Genomic DNA, 26,222 nt, shown 5'->3' with positions numbered 1-26,222 from the left:
GGTGTGGTGTGGGTGGGGTGGGTGTATGGTGGTGGGTGTTTGGTGGGGATGCACAGTAGGGGCATGTGTGTATGGTGGGGGGTGTACAGTGGGGTGTGTGTATGTGTATGGTGGAGGGTGTATGGTGGGGGATGGGTGTGTGTGTGTGTATGTGTGTGTGTGTGTATGGTGGGGGTGTGGGTTGGAAAGGGTGAGGGCGTGTGGTGAGCGTGTGTATGATGGGGTGTGGGGAGAGTTTGTGAGGGGTATGGCTGTGTGTGGAGGGGCATAGGGTATGTTGGGGGGTTGTGTGGCATTTGTGGGGTGTGGGTGTGTGGCTCTGGAACACACTGTCCTCTTCTGCAGTCAACGCAGGCAGGCAACACTGTGGTGTGGGTGTGTCGCACTTGTGGGGTGTGTGGGAGGATGGGAGGGGTGTGTCCTAGTCACTTGCACCCATGGATAAATGCACACATTTTTTAGAGGCAATGCTAATCTCAAGGCATCCTTTTGCACTGTCCAGACATTACTAGAGCAGCCCCTAACATAGAAGGATTCAAATGTGCATGGAAAGTATAGAGGGAAAGGACCTAGTAAGTCTTTTTATTTAACTCCTTTGCCAATGCAGAACTGTTTGCTAGGATATTGCATTTGCTCCCCATCCAGTAGTATAAGGATGGGTGGGTGAGGGGCACATGCCCTGGGCACTGCCTAAGAAAGGGGTGTCAAATGGAGTGGGGGCTTCTCCCTTCCATCCCCTGCTGCCCTTTCCAGCTCCAATCAGTGGTGGTGCATCAGTGAGTGAGGAGCATTGTGGGGACTTTAGTACTGTCAGGTGGCAGCAGGCACCCCATTTTTTGCCACCAAGACCTGGAGTAGTTTTACCCCTTCAATATAGGCATCTACAGCAAAAAAAATGATGTAACATCTCTTCCTGAGCAGCAGGCAACCCTACAGGTGGCTCGGAGCTGCCTGCTGCCAGAGCCAGAGGCCTGAATGAAGGTCCAGAGGTAAGGTGGAAGGTGGGGGACGGGCCCGGACACTGTCTTGGCCAGTTAAGCCTCTGTCCCCATCTTAAACAATGGGAAATGTTAGGACACAGCTGTTTTTTTAACAGAAATCTTTGTTTATTGTGCTTTTTATTGTTCAGTCTAATTTTTAATAGCTTACGTGAGATGAAGTCTTCCTACCCACCTACATCACAAACCACCTTATTAACCGCTTCCTGTACAAACACATTCTTAATACATTTTAGCTGATAGAGGAAAAGAGGTCAGATCCTCAGCTGCTGTATAAAATGCTGGTCTATTAATTTTATTTACAGCAGTCAAGGATTAGACTTCTCTCCACAATGTATGGTTCAGATTCAGACGTGCAGGGCTGGAAGGGACCTCGTGAGATCATCGGGTCCAGCCCCCCTGCTCTGGGCAGGAAAGACTTCTGGGGTCAAATAATGCCAGCACGGCGTGCAACCAGTCTCCTTTTGAAGATCTCCAGGGTAGGTGCCTGCACCACCCCCACTGGGAGTCTAGTCCCAAGTCTGGTCACATGAACCGTGAAGAAGTTTTTCCTTATATCCAGTGTGAAACCTTCTTCTATGAGTTTATGACTGTTGCTCCTGGTTTTGCCCTGGGGCGCTTTGGTGAATAGATGTTCGCCTAGCCCCTGATATATTTGTAAGCTGCCACCAAATTCCCCTGAAGTCTTCTCTTTTCTAGGCTGAACAGTCCCATATCTGTCAGCCTGTCCTCGTATGCCTTGCTCTTCAGGCCTCTCATCATACAAGTGGCTCTTCTCTGGACTCTCTCAAGCTTCTCCACATCCTTCTTGAAGCGTGGCGGGTAGAGTGGGAGAATAATTTCCTTAGTTTTGCTTGAGATGCATTGGTTGAGGCATGCCAGCGTATTGTTTGCTCTTCTAACTGTAGCATCACACCGGAGGCTAATTCATATGGTGAGTCATGCCCCCCAGGTACCCCAGATGATAATGAATCTGTATCATTTCTACTCTTTATTTTCAAATCTACATTGAGCAGATGTACCAGACTCCGCTAACTATAGCATCACACTAGTGGCTCATATTCATATGGTCAATTATGACCCCGAGGTACCCCAGACGATAATGAATCTGTGTCATGTCTACTCTTCTTTTTAAAATCTACATTGAGCAGATGTACCAGACTCATATGGACTCCTAGAAGCAAAAGAACTGGATGCATTAAGGTGGCCAGAGGAGTATGTTTAATCAGAAGCCACCAGAAAGGTGCCTGGATTTGTAAGTATTCAGATAAATGTATATCCCATGTAGATTAAAAAAAAAAAAGAAAAAAAGAAAGATAAAACAGGCTGGACTTCCAAATTACTTGGATTCATCCTGCATACAGGGAATTACTGCGAAGATGAAGCGGCCTCAAACAAACAGAATGGGTAAAAATGTTACAATTGCCTGACAAGAAACATGGGAAAAAAATATATACCTAGATGCAGCTCGCAAAAGGTCACTTTTCACCATCTTGTACTCTGTGCATCTCCATTACTGGTAATTCCCTACGGTGTTAAGTAACTTAACTTAGATGTAAACTACAACCTCTCAGCAGTCTGCTCCTCTGACAGTAATGTTCATGTTCCTGCTTTGGTTTTAAAAGAATACATCACAGAATACTAAGCAAGCCTCCAGTTGCTGGCCATATAGCGCTAGCACAGAAAATAAATGCAGCTCTTTAGGAAAGACGTATTTCAGCCAATGGGGCCACTCTATGGAGATAGAGGGTAGATCTGCAACTAAACACTGCCTTCTGATGTTGGCTTAAACTGGTCGGTAAAAGGTCACTAAAATCCAAGGGATGAGTTTGAATGATAGTTGAAGGGGTGTGCTATGCTACTGAAAGCCTGTTGGCCATCAGACTAGTTCTCGTTGGTTAAAAGAACACAACCAAAATGATAAACCTCCTTTTATATTCACAACACATTTTCTTTCAGCGGCTCTAGTTTTAACTCATGCTTCTGGCGATGTCTCTCATTTTCTCCTCTGGAGAGGACTGTCTTTTAGTGACGGCCGCCCACGAGTGTGTTAGAAGATAATGACCACACCAGATAAGCCTGCATTTCTTTCATCAAGCAGGAGTTCCCTGCACCCATCACACCACCTCTCCATCACTATCGCTGTCTGTTACTGTCTTTTAACACTCAGTAACACAAATTGAAGCTGAAGCTTACAGAATTTCTTACAAGCTCTTATTCATAATCATTGCGGTACTCTACACTGAAAAAAACAAATGGCCATTTTACTCTAGTGCATGCTAATGGTGACATCTATAACACTCTACCAGTACACCATCCTCTCTGATTCATGTGCCATTGCAACCTGTATGCCCTATGGGGGAAAAAAATCTTTGTGGGCTAACCTGGGCCAACTTAGTCATTTAGAAAGCATCTTCCATGACTTTAGCAAGATGTCCCATACTGTTTAAAGTATAGGAAAATAGGAGGTAAAAAATATAGCAGGTCTGAATCCCAAACATTCCCATATTTCGCAACTCATCGAAACTCAGATCTGAAACTTTTCTCTTGATACCGTCAGCCCTGGCACTAGCAGGCTGAGCAAGTGAAAACAGAAAAGGAGTAAGACAATTCAGGACATGGTTGGCACAGGCCTGCCCTCCGTCAGTCTCTGGCCTCTTATCGACTGGCAGTCAGGCCTGTCAGGAGCTGCTTGAGTTTAAAGCAGCTTTCAAGAAGCACCAAAATGTCCTGAAGGTCTGGCCTAACCCCAAACTCAGAGGGACAAAAAATAGGTTTGAACCCAGCATTGCAATGTCCCTGCCACTGCACAGCTCAGAGTGACCTTGCACCTGTTTGTTGAAATGCAGCTGACACTACTGTCCACACTGGCTCTGAATTCAGTCTGAGGGTTAACACTACTCCCCCTCGCTTTTAACCTGGGAAACCAAAAAGAGAGCGGGCAAAGCTTTGCTCACAGCCGGCTAAGCAGGAAGGCACTCTAAATCAAAGCCGTAAAGAACTGTGCAGTCATTGATCTTTCAAGAGTGGCTTGAGCTATCAAAGTGTTGTACAGCAGGGCAACGCATTCCCCTTGATTGAGTGCCTAGACTGAGGTTTGAGTCAAGTGTCCCCTCTTCCAAGACAGAAGTGGAAGACCAGCTGCACAGAGCCACCCCCCAGGGGCTGATTCATTCTCTTGAATGTGTGCCATTTTCTCATAATCACAGACACCAGGAAAATAAGCAAAGGTTGACTGATTGATTTGCGACAAAAGAGCCCTGAAATGCAAAAGGGGGAGATTTTGGTTTTGCCACTTGATCCAGTGCACCACTCCTCAGTCATATAGTAAATTTTGAGGGCGGGGGGTTTAGCAAAAGGATAGTAACCGCACTGGATAAACATGAAAGGCCGGAAGACACAGCTAGCAATATGTTACTGCAGGGACAAGTCCCTCTCCAGTTAAGCAGTAGGATCTTACCTTAATCACATCTTCATCAGATGACCTGCACTCCACAGACTCTACAAGATCAGTCACAGTCCCGTCGTCCTCCACAGAGACCACCTTCACAGGGACGGCCACGGTTTTCCCAGTGAGGATTGCCGTATTCAGGATCTCTGCTTCCTGAAAGACCAAACAGGACCTTGGTTTACAAACTTTGCTCTCGCTTCATCAAACACCCACTCTCTTCTCCTTGGTCTGTCGTTAGAAGAACGAAGCTTGTGTTCATTTCCAAACGACAACACGAGCATTGCTGGCACAGCCGTAAGGAGAAAAGCGCAGGCACTCTTATCAAATGGAAGGTAACACTTGAGGAGGAAATGTGCATCTCACTGAAATCAAAGGCAAAACCCCCACTGATTTAAATGAGACAGGATTTCACCCTGGGTTTTAAGTTATGGGTTACATCTCTTCATACTACAGAGAGCAATGGCTCCGGGCACTGTAGCAACATCCCATTATAGTGGTATGAGCAAGGTGTAGGGTTTGAAACCATTACCGCAGGACAACAACAAGCCTGACTGTGAAGTCTGATGGGATAGAAAACACAGACTCTCTCCCTTGCAGTGGAAGAGGATGAGAAGCAGACTCCCTCTGGTTAGATTAGTAAGAGAGGGTCTAGTCTGAACGGGATACTTGCTAGATACCACCACCCACAGAAGCAGTCTCTGCCACTACTATTCATTGCTGTCATTGCTGCTTGTTATTAAAGCTTGTAGCAATGGATAGAGACAGTCCCTGCTCCTGAGACCTTACAAATTGCACAGACAGGATGGACAAAGGGAAGAGAGGCACTGGGAAGGTACAGGACTTGCTCAAGAATACATGGAGGTCCAGCAGCAGAGCTCAGAATAGCATCTAGATCTTCTAATAGGGGACTGGCTCTACCCATTGGCTTAAGCTGCCCCCCACGTTTCCACAGGAGTGCTGTGGAAACATCAGATCTGCCTATGATGCTGCACAATCAACCTCCATTTGATTTTGAGTATGAACTCTCTTCTTGCTGCCAGGTGCCTCCCTTACTCTGGCTGCTGTTCAGTGAATAGCAATGGTCTCCTCCCTAAGCTATAGAGTCAGGCTCCTCCTTTCTTGTTTTCTCTCTGGCTCCATGACTTCTGCATGGGGACGAGAGGCCATATTAGAATAGGCAGGAAGTCTCCATTTCCACTGCTCTGAAACCGATGGGCTTGTTACATCCTTGGAGAGTGAGTTTAAAAGTGCTATTGTTATGATCTGATGTAAATGGCTCCATCGGGTAGGGCTATAGAGAATCGGACTCATGGGTGCCACCTTTAGCATGAAGGAAGGTGCTTTGGGATCTATCCTGACCCTGCAGGTGACCTTGGCATCTCTATGGGTCTGGTTGCCCCATCTACATAATGAAGAAAATACAGAAGGGAAGGGAAAGCTCTCTGGAAAGCCTTGGAGTTCCTAGGATGAGAGCAGCTATATAAAATTACAACAGTATTGTTTCTAATTAGGGCCATATTTCATCCCAATAGCATATTACCCATTCAATGTATTCCTTACACACTCTTAGAGGAGCTTTGGTAGTACACACAGATTCAGAACCATAGGACGCAACTGTGCTCTAGGTGTCCTTTTTCCAAGGGAAACAGAAGGCACAACTTGGCTCCTGCTTTCTTCCCATTCCTAATTGCAAGATGCGATTCATTCCTGGAAAGCTTTTGAAGCTTTTCCAAACCAGGCCTCCAAATCAAGAAACATCCCATAGAACAAGAGACTCTGGACTTCATCTGGTTCAGATGAAATAAAGTCTTCCAAACACCTCCATTGCTCACTTCTCGTTATCTAAATAGCACCTGCTATCAGTTCTCAGCCTGACCTGATTTCTCGTGTGGCAGGGGACAAAGGAAGAGATTGAAACCAAGTATGCAGAAGAAGATGACTCTCCCTTCTGTCTCTTGAGCTAGAGAAGAGACGCACATCTTTCTCTCATCTAAAGGGCCTGGATCAAAAAAACCTCCCTTCACGCTACTTAAAGGAACCCAGGCACTTTCTTCTGGCTCAAAGCAATATCTAAAAAAAGAAAAGTATCTTCTATTGATACAGCCACCTTGCTGGGGTTGTCCCACCCCTGCCATGCTCCTTAGGGGAAGGAAAAGCAGAATTTTACAGAAAGACACCTGAAGAAGAAAAGTCCCTCTTTCCTCCATCCAGCCCTCCAGTGAGTCACAAATAACAATTCACACAAAGATGTATGATTCTGGGAAGAGCCAGCCTGCGTGAGGCCCATCTGTTGTGGGCACATGTTTTGTCTCAGAACTGGTTAGACTATTCTGGCAACTGGGATACTGGGACAGTTGGCAACTAAATTTCCAGATGTGTTAATGTATTGTTTGTTGTTGTTTTGCTTTGTTTGAACTTAAATCTGAAGCCTTGCAGAGACTTTTGGGCAAGCCCTAGAGTGTCATGCAAGGTCTTGCTGAAAGTCTGCATAGGGAAGGAGAGGCATGAGAAGGAGCCCTTCAAACAGTCTAATGAAATGGGGTGCCCAAGAGAAAAGTGGGCTTCCCCCTAGCTTTACCAGCAAGCAGTGAGCCTCACACATCCACTTTGAGTTAGCCTCCAGGAGCTTAGAAATGTGTAAGAATCATTAACGAGCCACATCCGACTCTCTCTGGACCTGGAATAGTATAACAACAGACTGTCAGAAGACTTCTGGTGCCTCCTACTCTCACTTGGGCTACAAATACACCAGATAAGGCCCCTCTTACCTTTTTCATCGCTGGCTGCAGATGAGCATAGGATTGCTAAAATTAACTCTGCTCACTCTATTTTTTTTTAATCTAATAAAACGTTAGCTTGGATTATTATTATTTACTGTTTGAATTACAGTAAGAGCTCAAAGATCAGCATCTGGATCAAAGTCCCTTTGTCCCAGGTATTACACAAACAAAGGTAGACTCAGTCTCCCTGCCTAAAGAGTTTGCAGTATAAGAACACAACCTGGGAAACAATGATACATGTGCTTAACTTTATGTGAACACATTCATGCATCCTGTAACAGGATGCTGGAAGGCTCCTGTTACTTTAGGAGGAAAGAGTACCAGGCTGAGCTGAACCAAGGAGGCCTGGTAGCTAGGAAATTAGCTAACTGCTAATGAAATGGCCACCAGCAGACAGACCAGGGTGCAAGACACCTTCCCATAGCTAGCCTGTCCCTGCAACTCACCCTGGGGAGGGAGGCAGAGCAGTAAAATGCAGCGAGGGTAGTTAGGGACTCAGCCCAGAAACAAGGAGCAGCGGACAGAAGAGCTCAGTTCTAGCAGGGAGGGCAGGCAGGTCATCAGGCACAGATGGGAAACTCCTGCGGGTGCTCACGGAGCCACACGACTGGATGGGATGGGGCTTAGGAGACTCAGAAACAGGGATCCTGGTTTTCCCTGATAAAAACTTACAAATTCTCTGAAAAAAACTGCAAATTCTCTGATAAAAATCCCCAAATCCATGATTAAAATAAAAGGCTCCCCACAGCCCTGCTGGTGCTCCTCACCCCCATCCCCCACACAACCCCTTGTCCCCCCCAGCTCTGCCATAGGGGGCCCCCAGCTGCCAGGGTCCCAGGTCCACAGCCCCCTGCCCCTGGCAGGAAGCTGAGGCTGCTGCAGCAAAGCTGGGCTTGGCTCCCCCCTGCTGCCTGCCTGCTGTGGGCTCAGGCAAAGGAAGCTGGCTCCCCACTGCTGCACACACTCCCCAAGGGCCAGGGGGGGCTTGTGTCCCCCAGATCTAAGTGAGGTGAGCTGTATGCTTGGGGGGGGGACAGCTCCTTGGCACTGCATGCACTCCCAGGGGGCAAGGAGGACCCATGCCCCCCAGATCTGTGCACGGGGCAGGGCAGGGGGGGGTCGCACACAGGCTGTGGGATAGGCTTCCACCCTGCTGCCCTCCCCTAGGGCCCCCGCAGCCCAGCAGGTGCAACCCAGCATGGCAGGGAATAGCAGGGCCACGCAAGAAGCTGCTTGTCACTGTGAGCCCTGGACTGCCCTGGTGACGTGCCCCGTGTGTGTGTGGCTGCAGTGAGGGCAGCGGCACAGGGTCTGCCAGCCTGCAGAGAGCCCATTGCAAAACTGCAAAATCTGTGGGTGTCTCCAGTAAAATGAGAAATTGGCGTTTGCCTCCAGTAAAGTGAAATATCCGTGGTATACTCCGTTTTCCTGTGGGAAATGGAAACCCCAGATCCCTGCTCATAAAGCCTGGGCCTGAGAGCAGGCAACCAGTCTGACCATGCTAGCCACAGAGCGGAGAGCTCCTGCCCTGGAAAGTGGCAGTGGGAGGCTCTGCTGACTCCTGGACTGTCTGACAATGCCAGCAAGACCCTGCATGCTTCCGGCAGTTTAGTTGGGACTAGAAAGGGGTGGTTCAGAGGTCCCATGCATGCCCAAGGGGCATGTGACTGACTTGAACCCTGCCAGGGTCAGGCTCGAGGCACAGATAGGGACCAGGAAGCCCACTGTTGCCCAAGAGGGGCAGATACAGGGCTAGAGAGCCCACACCCAGAGAGGGGAAGAGCTTGGGGTCAGGGGACCAACAGTCTGGGAGGGGCAGCAGAAACAGGGCTAAAGAACCCACAGCCTGGAGAGGAGTTGAGATAAGGGCTGGGGGCCCACAGCCCAGGAGAGGCAAAGAGGGTGAGACAAGGGTGGGAGCCCAAGGAACCAGTCCCAGTTTAGTGGGGCTGGCCTAAAGGGACTAGCTAGAGCAGAAGGATGGAGGCTGGGAAGGCCAAAGCCCCAGCTAGGTAGAGGAGGCCTGAGGTGGCCTGGTAGTTGGGCAAAGTGCCCACTAAAGTAATGATTGGAGACACCTGCAAGGCATAGGGCACAGCTGTAGAGCAGGTTCAGAGGCTGTGATTAGCCGCTAAGGTAAATGAGTAGTGATGCTGGCACTCATAAGTGAGATCTTACTTGGAGAGCCCTGGAGCAGCCTTCTTTTCTAAAGACATAATAACACCAAGGTATGGCAGGAGAGCTGAAGGGGAGATTGTCCAAAGAAAGCAGAGAGGATAAGGGCTAAGAGTGTGCTCCAGAGGCATTACGGACACACCTGGGGTAGGACCTTGTTACAAATCCCAGTGGGAACACTTAAATGCCTGAACCTAAGCATGTACATACTTCTTTGTAAAATAAGGACCTTAGCAACACAGGTTCTTACTTTGTCTAGAGACTGTCCTTTCCTTCAATCGCAGGTATGTCACTCCCAGCTTTCAAGGGATTTAAAAACTGGGTCTAGATCCAAGTTCCAGATACAGCCTCAAATTTAGCCAGACTTTCCATTCCAAAAACAGGACATCGCTGCATGCTGCCAAACCCTTCCTGGTGTAATACAATATATTGTAAACATTGCTGCTTCTTAAAGGTGCAAACTCTTTTATAAAAGAATTAAGCCTAGCATGTGCAAAAACCACTAATGTTCTAAAGTAGGATCATGATTTCCTATCAGCACGTGTCAAATCACCTGGACTAGTCAGAGGAGACAAATCCATCTGCTACTTCTGGAGACTACAAAGCAAAACCCAATACTCTACAGAATCTACACAGCAGCCAAAAGTAGTTCTGTCTCCATGGTTTTCAGAAATTCCACCTGTGCACACTTGGAGGACTACTTCTTTAGACACCTGGTCTGCATTTCTCATTTGAACGGAGAAGTGTAACAAGCATCTACTCCAAACTAAACAGCAGGGGCCATGACAAATGCTGCTTCAGTCATTTGTTTAATGGCTAGAAAGGGCTTAATGTTCCCATGGTGAAAGTTCATAAAAAATTACTTAATTCCAAGGAAACAAACATGATACTTATTTAGCCTATACAGAGATTTATAGTTCAAATTCTCAGCATGTAAGAGCTATAAATCTAAATACTTAGTAATTTAAAAGTGTTACTTTCTGCTGTTTAAATGATACTGGAATCTTTAGAAGAATTATTACGTTCTTTGTCCATAACTAACAAAGATTATAGGAGACATGATACCAAGTACTCCACAAGACGGAGTACTTATGGGCCTTGCAAAGCTATAGCCTAGTATTTTGTCTACTAAAAGTTGATTCCTGGAATAGCTGTAATTAGATGCTGGGTTCTTTTTTTCCCCATAACCATTATGTAATGTATTTTGGTGCACGTCTCTAATTCCTGCACACCAAAACCCAATAGTAATCAAATAAAATAATAACAACAACAATCAGAGACAAGAATTCATCTTCCTGTAATGGGAGCAAGAAACCAGGTAATTTTTATTCTGAAATTGCCACCATGTTAAACAAAAATGGTGAAAGTTTATTAAGGACAGTCTCAGAGTCAGGACTGTTTGCCATGTGAAAAGATTCATACTTAACAGCTGAAGGTATAAAACCCTTGAGCAAAAAGGCATTCAGAAGATGTATACAGTAAGCATCTTTTTAAGTAGAAATACAGGAGTGAACACCTATTAGTCTTTGTGCTTTAATTGGTAGTACCCCTGCAATTTAATTTCCCCTAGGATGTCTTATGCCCTATAATTCTGTGGGTGAAAAAAAGAGGGATCTTAATAATGTCTTTGTAAATCTTAAAATTCCCGCCCCCCCCAATAGCTCTTTCTCCACACTATGACTACAACATTTCCCTTAATAATAGCTAGTTATTCAAAAAACAGATGAGTAACTCAAGCTTAGTGTTTGAAGCTCTGCACTGAATTTGCAATGGGGGCATTTTGTTTTGTATTAAAATACAAAGAGGTATTTAGTGGCAGTCATTAGTGGTCTCTTTGAAAAGCAGGATTACAGACTATTTTTCCGCAGTCCCTCTTGTCCTTACCAACCACCAGCACCAAAAGCAATACTGAACACGGCCACCAGTTTCTTTTCAGAAAAGACCTGCAGGCATGTTCCCTCCAAATAACTTCGACTGATCTGCATTTCCTGGTCATCAGTTGTGAGGAGGAGCAGAAAAATACATGAAAGTTTCAAATCTGTGCCATGGAAACTGGTCCCTCGGAAATGTAGCTTCTGATTTTGACGGCATGACTCTGCATTGATCCCAAGGTACCTGAGAGCAGAATGTGGCCCTCATTCTCCAGGCCAGAAGCTACACATGTGACTATGATTAAAAGGTTGTTTTATTTATTGCACAACACAAATTAATATTGGAAGCACCGGAGAAAGCAAATTTCTGTTCAATAAACTGCTTTAGTTCTTTCTTTTATACAATACAAAAGGAAATAAGTATTGAAGAGTCGCTGAAACATTATAAATGATTTGCAAGTGGGGCAGACCTTAACACAAAATCACATGTATCCGTTTAAATTAGAGGAACATTTTTAAGAAGTTTAAGGCTAGGGACAGAAATTACACATAAACCAGTATAAGTGATCAGAAACCAGTTCAGTTCAAACCTGTAACACAACAGAAGTTCAGTGCACATAAACTGCTTTCAAAATGGCCCAAACTGGTTAAAGAGAAACCTGCATGGATGTGATATCAGACTTAACTGATTTAGGTTAAATCAGTTTATTGAACTTCTGTCCCAGATCCCCTCCAGATTCCAGCTGACACTCAGTCCCCCAGCACCTCAAGATGCTTTGTACTCTCACCCACCAAAAACCCCTCATGTAGGGTGAGTGGGCTGGCCTTGGCCCAAGCTGTCTACTCTAGCTGAGCAGGGAGCCGTGCTCTAGCACTCCCTGGTTTCTGGCCTGGGCCACTGCAAGCATGTGGCTGCATCTCCAGAATCAAAAGTGAATGTCTGTTCACTCGCTTCTTGGTTCAATCTACTCAGTTTAGACTAACCTGTGAAGATTGAATTGATTCAGCCTCGGACTTTTTGATTATCTGTACTTTACCTAGGTGTGTAGTTTGTAAAAACACATGCATCCATTTTATTTTCATTGGGTATCACTCTTTGGCTATAACACTTTCAGGTTGTAACAGGGAAGAGAATAAAACAGTTATCAAAGCCTCTTCAGGTCGAATGCATGCCACCAAGTAAGAATGAAGAGTTTGCCTTAGAACTATTCTACTTAGCACTCACCGAGACTCTCCAGTTTTCTCAGAGACTTCCCATCTATCAGCCTCCAGAGTATTAATCTAGGGTGCCACCTCGATCCTGCTGCTTTCTGTTTAAATGAGGTCTAGTTTGTCCTCATCAGCTGGCAGGAGCCATTTTAGCTGTACCACTGAAACCATGCCTCAGCCATGCATAACTAATTTCAAATCTTATTTAGCATCAAGTCTCAAAATTAAGAAGCTAAGTGACAGCTGTTTAATTAACTCCTTAAGCTGATTAGACAGCATTACAGAAATCCCCCCAAGGAAGAGTTTATAACTGTCAAGAGAGTCTAAGGCCATGATAATGCTTCTGTTTAAATTTAGTAAGCTTCTAAACCAATAGACTATAAATGCTCGACATGCTCAAGGATGTGGTCAAATACAGTTTTTTCCCCCCTTACATTAACCACTGTGAGGACAGTAACAAAAATGAGAAGAATGTAGAAAGGATTTGAGAGACAGGAAGGCAGGAGAGGAAAAATAAATCAAACAGACACATATCTATGGAGCGGCTTGTGTTCATTAATTCCTACCCTCTAATATTTGATTTATATTGGATTAGTACCAGACTTTGGAGCAAAGCCGGGCTCACACCTAAAATGCAGAGTCATCTCCCAACTCTTTGTTGCAAAGACAAAGCCTTGTTCACGAAGCTTAAATCCACCTTTGGCTGTGAGATGATGGCAGCTGAAGCACAAGTTTTAAAACCAGGAAGAAGAGCTTAGTTACACGATGGAGCAGCATGGGTTGAATGATCCAAAGCAATTTTGCTTGGCAGAAACACACTATCATCAGCTCCAGCCATCCTCAAATCATAAGTCAGGTCACAAATGTCCTGAAATTGGCTTTAAAAAACATGCAAGAATCTTTGTGGGTGATACCTTTTACTGGACCAACTCCACAGCCGGGATACAAGAAGAATGCAATGCATGCTTGTCTAAATCTATCCCAGCCATGCAGTTGGTCCAACAAAAGGTATCCTCCACAAAGATCCTCATCTCTCACATATTTCCTGGACCATCATGGCTACAATATCACTCCAACATAACTTAAAAAGTCTTTTTTTTTTTTTTTTGGTACAAATACATTTTTAGCCTGTTTAATTTTCCTTGTGGTTTTTGAGCCTTCTGGGTGCACTGAGGTCATGCTTTCCAAGTTTCCTCTGCAGCTGGAAACTTCCCTTTGGAAAAAAAAAGAGCACTGGGATTCTGATGTATCATGACTCAAGGAACTGGGGCTTCACAGAAATCAGCCTTTTTTGTGAAACGTGACAAAATTGCAGGAGTTGGAGCCACTGACAGCTCTACACGGTGCTGGTTAGCACAAATGCAGGAGTTGAAAGGGCACCATGAACTATATGTGAAATAAAAGGAGGGAATTTTCCTCTCCTTTATTGCTTTCTTTATGTATTTGGCAGCCCTTGATATATAGTTTCAGGGTTTCCCATGTACAGGCAAGACTTGTCTTGATTCAGAAAGCATCCCCTATGCCAAAAGTAGGAAAATACGTCCCGCCAAATGGGAGACTAAAATGAAGTACATAAGGAATAGGGAAAAACTGAAGTCTGCACTTTAGTCTTTTTCTGACCATCCTCCTCTGCTGACTTCATGGGTCCTGTACACAGTAAATGGGAAGGGAAATAAACATTTATTAAAAATAGGAAAAATGTTACTGTCAAACCACAGTACATTAGGGAGACTCAGATGGCAGAAACAGTGTCTGAAACTACCTTTAATGCTTGCTAATTCTCTCTGTTTCAAAGACAAAACTTCAAGTTGATGGAGGCTTTCTAAGGGCAAACACACAAAATCCCTTCTCTATCAGGACACCTAGTCCAGGTACTACCCCATCTCCCTACCTTCCCAAAACAGTCCGGAAAAAGAGCCGTAATGCTGCGGTGCACCGTAATGCAGCAGTGCCTTCAAACCCAGCATCTCTGAAAAATTCATATTTTAACCAAGTCTCACAACACCAGTGGTAGGTTGCACCATCCCATCCAGGATTGTGGAGAATGCTGGTAGTCAGATTATTGCTAAACAGATGAGGTGTTATCACTTGTGATCTTCAAAGTCTGTAAAATTACAATATGAGGAACCGGCTCCTGGGGACAGGATGTCTTGGCCATCTGGTGTATCTTTCCTGAAAATGTGGCAGGCATCCTGTTGAAATGTCTTGGGCACAAACGAGGGCTCAATTAGTCCTGAGCAATGGAACAGCAATTTGCAAGCCAGACTAGTATCAAGTAGAGGAGGCTGTGGATGCCTTAAATATTATACAGGTACGTGCTCCAGGATGAAACATCTATTCTCTTACCAATACATCCTACTCTGCATCTAACCTCTCCTTTCATCATAGCCAAAGAGCAATAGCGTATTTTGACGTAACAGTAAATACTAACCCTTAAGAAAGGCAACACGCACACATACATACACACAACCAACCATATCCACCCCCCACACTGAGACAATCCTTGTACACAAGCATACTCCAAGGCCAGATCCAGACGTGCAGGCACATGTGGGTCATGGTGCCACAAACCTCTTTGCAGTGTCACAAACCGCACGTGTTGCACGTTAAACTGTGCCCGTCACTGCTAATTTGCTACTGGGATTGCCCAGGAGCAAACAAGCAAACAAAAAACAGGAAAAAAGAAGGTGTCACAAAGCACGCCAAAGTGCCATGTGCCAGGATAAACTCGGAGACGGGGGAGCAGGCAGCCCAGGACTGCCTGTTCCTCCGTCTCTGTGCACTGTGGAGCCCCCACGCTGAGGCACTCTATCCCAGTCAACTGGGGAGTGGCACATGGAGAAGGTGGGAAGGGGAACAGACAGCCCAGGGGTTCCTGCTCCCCTGTCTCCGCATGCTGTGGAGCCCCCATCTCGAGGCACCCTGTGCCCCTGCCAGTCCCCGTGCCCCGCCAGGGCGCAGCATCTGGAGCAGCAGGACCAAGTGTCCTGCCGCCAACTGCATGAGCAAGGGTTTGCACTGCAGCACAAGGTAGTGCTATTACTAGTTGTGCTCCTACAAACGCATGCCCCTGCTCATGCAGACACAGCCCAAGACTTCATCTAGAAATAACTTGTATTGTTTCAAGTGATCCTTCAGAAAGTCAGTATTTTAAATGGTCTAAAATGTTCTTTGCAATCTTTCTCTTCAGTGAAATTCTGAATAAAATTGATGATCTAGGTTGTTACTAAATGTATATGTAATAGATATACGTAATACAAGAAACCAACTAGCCTTGAGTCAATTGAAGAATGCTCAAAACTTGACATTTGACTACTTTCCCCCTTTTGAATCAAAATGTTGCCCAATTTCTTCAAAAAAAGAGTACAGACAATGACTGATGGTGGCACTCACTTGTTAAGTCAAGCCACTTGATTCAGCACCCCTCAAAACAGGATCTCTCCAAATATTGAACCCCTATACTCCATAGCCCCTAGGTCAAATCATACTGGAAGAGGGGAACAGCTTTGGTAAGGACAAGCAGAGAAACAAAGCCAGTGAGATGCATTGTAAGCACAGCTCCCATTGCTTCCACTTCAACACAGACAACAGCGAATAACTGGATTTTGCTCAAGGGAAGAAAGCAGCACATGAACGCTACCCAGACCGCGTGTTCCTCCTAATTGTTACGGCACCGTTGGCATGCAGGGAACATTCCTGATGCAAAATTATTTTTAGCCTCGGTGGGGAAGCTGACCTTTGAAAAGCACTCAGGGTGACTTATGCGCTGAGAGATGAAATAAAGGCACTTTCATCTCTGAATACCAGGTAGGATGCATCACACTCGAGTTAAGAGCTGAAACAAGAGAAACCAATATCTGTGACCTCTATCTGTAGTTGATCCCGAGTTTATTGTGTGAAACATGACAGCTGGATTTTAAAAAATGGGAAAGCAGGGCCCTTAAGATTATGAACAACAGCATGAAACTTGTATCTCCAAACATGTTTTACAAAATCAGATGTTCCCTGCCAGGGTTAGGAGTGATGGGGATGCACCTTTATCAGACATGATAGGGATGTACCGCAATGCCTGACCTGGTAGATGCCCATGACTGTGGTAGATGAGTATACCAACTGAGGAACAGAAAGGAGTATTTACTTCATGGCCTTGCAAATTCACCATGGGATTTTAACTTCCAGCTGGATTTGTTCTGGCTTTTGTGGATCCCACACTGGGGTAAGGGCAGAAGCAAAGTTTCACAGTTTCAGAGTTGCTAGGGCTGGAAGGGACCATACAGATCATCGAGTCCAGCCCCCTTGCACTTGCAGCTGCTCCTGGAGTCAGTGTCAAATGAAGGGTCCCCAGAAGGAAGGAATAGCCCATCCTCTTATCATTTTGTTCAATAATTAGGCCTAAGTCCTAGACCACCATTTCCCAATGCCATCCTCCCCTCATTTACCCGGCATAATCTCAACACTGTCCTTGTGCGGTAAGAGCAGGATCTCTTTGGAGAGACTAATCCAGTCTTTCAATCTTTAACTTTTCCTGGCTTTTAGTACCAATTTGTACATAAGGGCTTGTATTACCTAGGACAAGTTTCAATCCACACTGTTATGCAAGTATGAATGTACACATGGATGTCTTTAATAAGCCTCTTCATAAGTAACTGCTTTGATACAGTTACTTTGCAGAGCAAAACTAAATATTTCAAGCATCCACTTTCTATTGAGGTTTCCTGGCAGCAGGTACTATATAGATTTAACCTGAAGACTGATGGAGACTAACAAGCTAATTAGCAAAGGGGCAGTCTCTAACCTTAGTGGTAAACTACCAAGTGGTATTAAATCTGTTTCGGAGACAGGAGTGGGGGAGTCAAACTCTCAGACCCTTCTTGGTATTTGGATTTTGAAAAAGCTACATTTGAAACCCAGAAATAAATCTGACCTGGTGCAAATTGATCATGCCTCTATAAAGTAATGACTTCTAACTCTGCAACTATGTTAGCATACTTGCGGCAAGTCAGGCGCTGGTGTTTTGGTGGTTGTTAGCGATAAGAAAGCTATGATGACACCAGAAAACTGTCATGTACATTGTTTGCTTATCAAAGTCAGACAACTGTACTAGTTCTGAAGTCGTTGAATGGTAAAGCTGTGATTCTTTAGAGAAATCATTAATTAATTTGCAGGCTTCAGAATATAAGTCCATGAAGCTCTGTATGCATATTTGATTTGGGTCTCCAGACACTGTGCATTAGCTGATAATCAAGAGTGCTTGCTCTTAAAAAAAATCTTGGGTAGGTTTTCCTCTCCACTTTTTTGTTACAGTGCTTTTATACATCACCACAGGGGGAAAAACGTGCGTCTGATTGTCAAAGAAAGCAGACCTTTCAGAAGAGCAAAGCTAGGAGTTCTGGCCTAAGGTACACAACTATATCAGTTTATCTGATGATGCTGAATTGCGGAGACTGGGGAAGCTGGTAGGGACACATCATACAAAAGTAGCTAAGCCCAATCAAAATGTCATACCTGGAGCCAGTATAGTGGCTCACAGATTGATGTGCTAGCACGCTGGTTCGTTTAATTCTCAGGCCAGCAGTTAAGAAATCGGATGCAGAGGGTTGGGGCCCTAAGGGGGCTGTTATTCTGTACGGGGTGAAATATCGGGTAGCATTTAGGGATTCCCAGCAACAAAACGAACGCTCGAGGATATCAATTCACAGACAAGAGCCAATCGAGGCCCCAGAAATGCAATCTAGCTCGGTAACCATTTGCCTCTGTGCTGCAAAGTTCAGCAGAGCTACAAGGGCTGGGGTCAAACTGAGGCTATAAACAGACATCGCCAATTAAGCAGATCAGCTGCACCAGGATATTGCCTGTTGTCCTACAGGGTTGCGCCCCCTGCTGCCCCCAGAGTGGCAGGGGCCTGATCCTGTGGGACAATACTTAGGATGTATCTCTGCAAGTGGGGGAACCCGGAGAGGCACTCCTGGAGCTTCAGGGGCATGATTTGGATCCTGAAGCCCCAGAAGCACCTACCTGGGGTAGCTCTGGGCTTCCTGTGCTGCCCTGAAACAAACAGACGTCAGCCGGAAAAAACAGCACACATTTATGTTGGTTCTGCCACGGTTTTTGGCATTTGCAGTGCGACAAAGGACCTGGATGTCTGTTTGCTTAACTTTTGTGCTTCCATAAAAAGTGTTATGGCAACACAAAGACAATGCCTGTTTCCAGCCTGAGTGGTACAGCTGTGTCTTTCTGAAGGGATGCTGTGACTCCTTCTCTTCCCTCCCCCACCCCAACAAAAAAAAATGTTCTGGCCCTGCTTCATGTGATCTTGCATTTCCATTTTTCTCTTTGGTGGGCTGCTTGATTCTTCTGGTGTCTCCTACATAGCTGGTGCCAGTGCTGTCCTCATCGTAGTCACTGATGTGGAAGTATTCATGAGAGCACGGAAGGAGTGTGCTGTTCTTCAGTTATCACCATCTGGTACAGAGCACCTCAGTTCAAGATGAGCGGCTGGAGCCAATTAATTTGTTACAGCCTGCAGATCCAGAAGTTGGAGTCAGCTTCCTACACCCTGGTGTGCCCAGTGGATGCCAATACAGTCGAAAATGGAGTTGTTTTAGTAGCAAAGCTACGTTGCTCACCTGTGTTAATGACTTCCTTCCAATAGTCAAAATCTTCTTCCTACGTAACCACACGACTCTGCCTTTGCAGGGATCTCTAGGGATCAGTGATATGAAGAATGTCCTAACCAGCAAGCACAGAGGAAAATACACTGGAACAATCCCAAAGGCCAACCACACTCACTTTCCATCTTAAGTATTTCTGAAGTGCCCAGTGCTGGGATGAGTGCTTTCCTAATCCTCTGTGCCATAGTGGAACTAAGCCTCAGCACCAGGCATCTAGAAATTTAGGACATCCATTCTGAGTCCCGAGAGATATGTAAAACATGCAGAACAAAAGCAAATTCAGGTTTTTGTTCTTGGACGTTGTTTAGATCCTTCCAGTGTTTTGTCAGCAAACCTATTCACACTTGAAAACAATTGCAATACAAGTTTGCAATGTGTGATGATGAGGCTGCTGAGCCCTGTCTATCAATGTTTTTTATAAGGCATTTCATTTGTACTTTGAAACATCATGGGTACTTCACTGCAGTGAGGCATTCAGTTATTTGCAGAGAATAAACCAGGGCCAACACTGTCTTGGTGACTCATGTTTCCTTGGTATCCCGTCTATTTGTGCTGACCCATTTGAAGGTTGATGCACACATGGGCAGAGATATGATTAAGCACATCGGTGTGGCTTTACTTACCAGGTACATGGACACAGAATGCATCTCCTCTATTGCTGGGTATGCCCAGCATGTGGTATCTACTTAGTGTGTAATACTGAAAAACCAACCTCCTTGCCCCACCCTGCCTACCTGCTCTATTAGTTCATAATGATGTCACTGGAGAAAAGAGACGACATTTCATTTTCTAGCAGACAGGCAAATGGAAACTGGATTTACTCAAATCCAAGATTTTTTTTTCCTGCATTCACCATGGGGAAAAAAGACCCTCATCTTTATGTAAAAGTGAGGGGGCAGGTGGTTGCGGTGGCTCCCAACTCCACCCACAACCCTGACCTAGGCTCAGGGTTGGAGTCCGAGTTGGAGATGCAGCCACTGCCTCTGCTACTACCTGCCTCCCACAGCCCCCCACCAACCATCACTCACCTTCCACTGCATCTCTGGCTCTGGTTCCAGTTCTGCCCTGGGGCCAGGGCTGGGGTCAGTGCTAGGGTTGGGGCTGCCACCATTACAACCACTACTATTTGACTGGACTGGAGCCAGAGCCACAATGGAGAATAAGCAGAGGCACAGAGGGACCACGCTGGGGTGGGGAGGGGGCAGGTGTTGGGGATGCAGATGCCAGAAAGCACAGGCATGGTGGGGGGTGGATAGGAGAGGGGACAAGTGTCAGGGGACAAGGTACAGGTGGGTATAGGCACTACGGAAAGGGGCAGGTAGCAGGGCAGCAAGTGTTGGGGGCGGGTAGGGGAGTGCAATTACCACAGGAGGAGCATGCAGCAGCAGGGTAAATGCTGGGGAGGACAGGTGATAGGGGGCAATGGGATGAGTGACTCCCCTTCTGCCTATCTGTTCCCTCACTATCTGACTACCTGCCCCTGCTTTCCCTGCTGCAGCAGTAGAGGGGGCATGAATTTAAGATGGCCTTCCAATAATTAGATCCTATACATGGAAAGATTATCATAAATGTATCAATTTCCCATGTATAGAATCTAATTTGGGAGGAGGGTCATCCTAAATTCAGAGTCATCTTGGATTTGGGTAAATATGGTAATTTCATGTATTACATTTCTCCTGCTTCCTATTCATTTACGGATCATGCACTGGAGAGGTAGGCTGAATGTCTGCACATAAATTTTCCAGGAACACAATGTTATTGTGCTCTATAACGTATTAAGATGAAGTTTCAGATATTCTCTACCAGCTCTCCCTATCTTCAATGCCTACCATTCAGTTTTTCCTGCAAGTATAACCATTCACCTCTTCAGTCTGCCTCCCTAGCTGCCTACAAGAAAAACTCTTTTTTAAATCGAGTTTTATAAAAACTCTCTTTAAAATCCCACTCTACCCTAATGTCTACAGGATGCTGAGAATATTTGGACAGTTGATGAACCATGACTACAGTCAGTGAGTTTTACTCCACAGCCTCCTCCCCGTTTGTCAGCTGTATGCTGTTTTAGCCTAGACTGTAAACTCTTTGGGGCAAGAAATGTCTTTTGAACGAATGTTTGTTCAGAGTCAGGCACAACGGGACAATAATCCCAGTTGGGTCTCTCCAGGAAGCATTGTAATACAAATAAATAGCGTTCTTTCCTCAGGCATCCATCTCCATCCCTGCCAGTGTTTTATTTCTGCCAGGCAGTGACAGATTCTTACAGCCTTGTGGGTTGGCTTCTCAGTGAAGGAAGTCAGTGATTCTGGCTCTGTTCTGAGTGTAATTTGCTATAGTACGCCAGTACTGAAACAGGGGCGATCACAAGGAGCATGCAGACAATCCTCTCCTCCAGGAATCTCAGTCCAACACCAAGGCCTCCCAAAGTCAAAACATGGTCATGCTCCAAGACAAAGAACGGCATGCAGCAGCACCACCAGGTGCGACCTGCCAGAAGTACAACAACAGTAGAGCAATACAACATAGGACTCAATCGTCAGAAACCCATAGCGGGGATTTGTTTTGTCCTATGCATTTTCCAGAAGGAAAAGTGAGATGCAAAGAGGTTAAGTGACTTGTCCGAAGTTATCTCTAAGTCCTTCTCATGGGAAGAAAATAAAAAATTCTGAATCCGGTTTCCTAGCTCTTTTGTCTCAAACGCATACACAGGATTGCTATCAATCATGTTTCCATAAACAATACAAGAAGTCTTTTAAATAACAAAAATTCTATGATGCCGATGGAAAAGCAGATTTGGAAATGCAGTGGTTATTGCTGCTGGCTCCCAGGGCAGTGCTAGAGGGCATTGACTAACCTAGTTATACATACTTGAAAGAGGGTGCATCTACACATGCATTAATGCACTTTCCTAATGCTCATTAAATTTAGTACCTCTAAACGTGTAGACGCGCCCTCTACTATGGGGGGGGGGGGACTTTAATTCAAGTAGCTGCGAGACCTGCTCTAATTGAAACAACACAGTGTCTTGTGTATCAGCGTCCTCGTGCTTCAAAATGGTGGCAGGGGTGCTTGAACTAAAGTTTGTTCAACAAGCTTTAGTTTAAGCGTTTTGCTACCATTTTGAAGTGTGGGGATGATAATACATGAGACATGGAGGCTAACTGCCATGCTCCAGCAGACTCGACTAATCGAGTCTGCTCTGACATGCTGTAAATACAGCGCATTGGAGCAGCTCCACAGCATGCGTACAAGCACCCTCTAATATGAAGTACTAAATTAATATGCATTAGGCTGCCCTAATGCATAACAGTGCAAGCACATGTTTTTTAGGTAATGCTTAATGCACAGTAGCCTATTTTACTGTGCATTAGATTAATAGCACGTGCCACTTTGCTTTAATGCATGGTAACATAGGCTACTGCATATTAAAGCGCATCTGTAGACGTGCCCAGAGAGAAGCAAATGGGCTGCTTTGCAAGGGAACTCTCACTCTCTGTGTTGTGAGTGTCATGTGTAGCTGATTATAACCTTAAGGCTAGCAGCACTAATACCCCACTGGGCACATCTACACATGTGCTTTAATGTGCAGTAGACTATTTTATTGAGCGTTAAAGCATCATGAAAAAAACCATGCGATTATGCTAATATGCAGTAAAATAGGCTACTGCGCATTAAGCATCACTTAAAAACCATGCACATTCGTTATTGCACATAAAGGCAGCCTAATGCACGTTTGTTTAGTACCTCACATTGGAGGTACTAAATTTAATGCGCATAAGGAAAAGTGTCTTATTGCACATATAGACGCACCCATTGTGAGTAAGAGCTCCCTACCATCAAGCAGGAAGCAGTCAGGGCTAAAGCCCAGCCAGCACCTGCTCCTGGAATAGAAACTGAACTCAAAATGAAAAAGGAAAAAAAAAATATGAGCAGATTCATGCCAGAGCAGCAGGGATGCCTGCAGCTAACTGGCTCTGCTGGGCTGGTAATTAGCACTTCATTCAATGAACTTTTAACAGGGACACAGAAATAAATTCAAGGGACAACGAGAAAAAATATTAGCTCCCATACTGCAGCTTCCATAGGGTCATAGGGTATATGAGATGGAAGCTTGGTCTTGCACATTCATGCATGATGTGAGTGGGGATACCATACATGTGCAGAGCTGGGAGGCCACAACACTTCTTTATTAACAAAAGATCAGTGCTGGAGAACAAAAAAAAAATCTCATCTCTTTGTCAGGTTCTCACGATATGGCTAGGGTATCATTTCCAAAATAACTAATGACATAGAAGCCTAAGAGATGTCTAAGAGAAAGGCAGCTCCTCAGAGCTATTTAGAGATGGAGCATCTCTAAATTCGGGCACATGCATTTCCAAAAGTGTGAAGTAAGTTAGGCACTTAACCCCCTTGCTTTCAATGGGACTGCACTGTTACAGATTTGCCTATATGAAAAGCTGTGCCAACATGCCAATGATCTGCTCCTGTAAATGGATACAGCTTCACTGACCTTCATGGAGCTAGGCTGATGTGCACTGGCTGAGGAATTCACCCATACACTTGTTTCCAATGGGTTAAGTTGTGCTCTTTAATACACAGTCCCCAGCAAAGAACTGTGCTGGATGTTACATGCAGATTTAGCACTTATGGGGTTTTGTGGATGGAGAGAAGGTAGTGAACCCATTAACCTCTGTTTTGATCATTTAACCTTGGAAGATTTATGGCCAATTGTTTTTTCCACATGAATCTGGCACTGCTATAGATTTACATGAGTGGTTAAAAAGTATTACCACTTGGGAAATCAAACCCCTAACAGCGCCATAGAAAAGCTATAAAATAAAGCTAGACAGACAGAAGAATGATCAGAAATGCCTTACAATGAAAAGAATTAATACCAAAGAAAAAGAGCTGTTGGACATTCGTAAATGTAGCTGCGGTAGGCTGAAAACAGAGAATTCAAAAAGCCATTAGAAAAAAAGACATGACGAGTCTTGTAATAATATCCTGGGAAACATGCACATGACAGTTTCAATGCCTTTAAGACTATATTGTATGCTCTGCAACAATTATTTAATGTCTAATCCTTCTGGAGTGATTGCTACAGAATTTATGTTAATGTCAATCCAATGTGCTTAAGACGATAAATCTAGACTTGACATCAAATGATGTTTTGTACCCAGACCATTCAAAGTGTTTCCATAATCTGATGTACAGAAAGAACCGCATATACAGCTTTACCTGATGACAGTGTAAAACTAATTGCCTCCATCTCACCCTCTGCTAAAAGTGGGGCATTTCTGGCTAGTCTTCCAAATGTGCAGAGAGCGCAAGCCAAAGAAATATAGGACCCATGTACAGCAAGTTGATTAATTTATTGTCTTGGTTCCATTAGGTAGTTTCTCTAGGATTTAATTAATTGCTATCAATAATAACCGACTGGGATTTGGACTGAATATTTTATTACACCGTGAGTGCTCTTACTATAATACTATGAACCTCTACCACTTTTCAGTACCATCTGTTTAGCTGAAAGGAATCTGCTCTATACAGTTGCTATTAAACTATAAGGTAAGTGCATACTTTTCAGACTCCCAGACCCTCAGAGAGATATCATGGCTGATCTTCTGCAGAGGCCTGATCAAATACACTGAAGTCAGTGGAAAGGCTGTGGCTTTAGTGGGCAAAGCAATTAGCAGGGATCCCAAGGGACTTCTGTATCCATTGAGTCAAACAGCAAAATCTCACTTGCTCACAGGAGCAAGACTGGGCACAAAAAAATCCTCCGCCTATGACTGGATGAAGTATACACTGGGCCAAAGGCCAGTACAAGGTCTTGAGGCCTGTAGTTCAAGTTACAAATTTTGCAATTTGAAATAACACAATTTTTCAGAAACTGTGGATTTTGACCCCATCCAATGCAAGATACTTTACTGCCAACTAAGAGTTGTCTTGGTCCAATAAATAATGTTGCCTATCCAATTTGGTACTTCATCATCTCTTCACAGGCTAGATAAATGGCTGCTGGACATTTCCTTCCAAAGCAGGAAATAGTTGCAATGGGCTCAGTACTACAGATATGTGGCAAGCTTATTTATTGGATCAAAAACCAAACAAAAGAGGTTTGGTTTCTAGCGAAAATTGCTCCTAGCCTAATGTGGCCCAAAAACTGACCTTTGCCGCTATTTGGTTTTTGTTTGTTTGTTTGAAATGCATTTAACCACCATATGGATGTTTGTCATCGTGCCTCAATGACGAGACAGCTTTATGTAGTGATGGCCTGGTCGCATGGAAGTAAATGGAAAGCTATCAGTAGACTTCAACAGGGGTTGGATAAAGTTACGCCTGACTGGGAGAGTTTCACTGTAACACGTTTGTGTTACGGTGCCTGACTAATCTAGTCTCTTTTTATGACCAGGTTACAAAACACCTGGACACAGGAGTAGGGGTTGACGTCATTGACTTAGACTTCAGGAAGGCCTTCGATACGGTATCCCACCCCATACTGGTGAACAAATTAAGAGGCTGTGACTTGGATGACTACACAGTCCAGTGGGTGGCGAATTGGCTAGAGGGTCGTACCCAGAGAGTCATAGTGGACGGGTCGGTATCCACCTGGAAGGACGTGGGCAGTGGGGTCCCTCAGGACCTTCCTTGGACCGATACTCTTCAATGTCTTCATCAGTGAGTCGGCAGTGTGACGAGGCCATCAGAAAAGCTAATGGCACTTTATCGTGCATCAGCAGATGCATGACAAACAGAATCAAGGAGGTGATACTTCCCCTCTATCGGGCGCTGGTCAGACCGCAGTTGGAATACTGCATTCAATTTTGGGCGTCACACTTCAAGAGGGATGTGGATAACCTGGAGAGGGTCCAGACAAGGGCCACACGTATGGTTAATGGCTTGCAGGCCAAGCCCTATGAGGAGAGACTAGGGCACCTGGACCTCTTCAGTCTCTGCAAGAGAAGGTTGAGAGGCGACCTTGTGGCTGCCTATAAGTTCATCATGGGGGTGCAGAAGGGAATTGGTGAGGTTTTACTCACCAAGGCACCCCTGGGGGTTACAAGAAATAA

The 26,222-nt window shown here is 45.0% G+C and overlaps 1 protein-coding gene across 1 annotated transcript in view; it reads right to left on the bottom strand.

Annotated features, from left to right (window-relative positions):
- LOC102373530 (transmembrane protein 132D) overlaps window positions 1–26,222 on the bottom strand; it is a 126,077-nt gene that overhangs the window by 52,573 nt on the left and 47,282 nt on the right. Inside the window, 1 exon segment of the mRNA XM_014527610.2 lies at window positions 4,459–4,602. Within this exon segment, the coding sequence (XP_014383096.2) occupies window positions 4,459–4,602 (144 nt within the window).

The sequence above is a fragment of the Alligator sinensis genome, unplaced genomic scaffold, assembly GCF_000455745.1.
Source record: "Alligator sinensis unplaced genomic scaffold, ASM45574v1 scaffold628_1, whole genome shotgun sequence".
Taxonomy (NCBI): Eukaryota; Metazoa; Chordata; order Crocodylia; family Alligatoridae; genus Alligator; species Alligator sinensis.
This window is presented reverse-complemented; position numbering and strand designations above follow the sequence as displayed.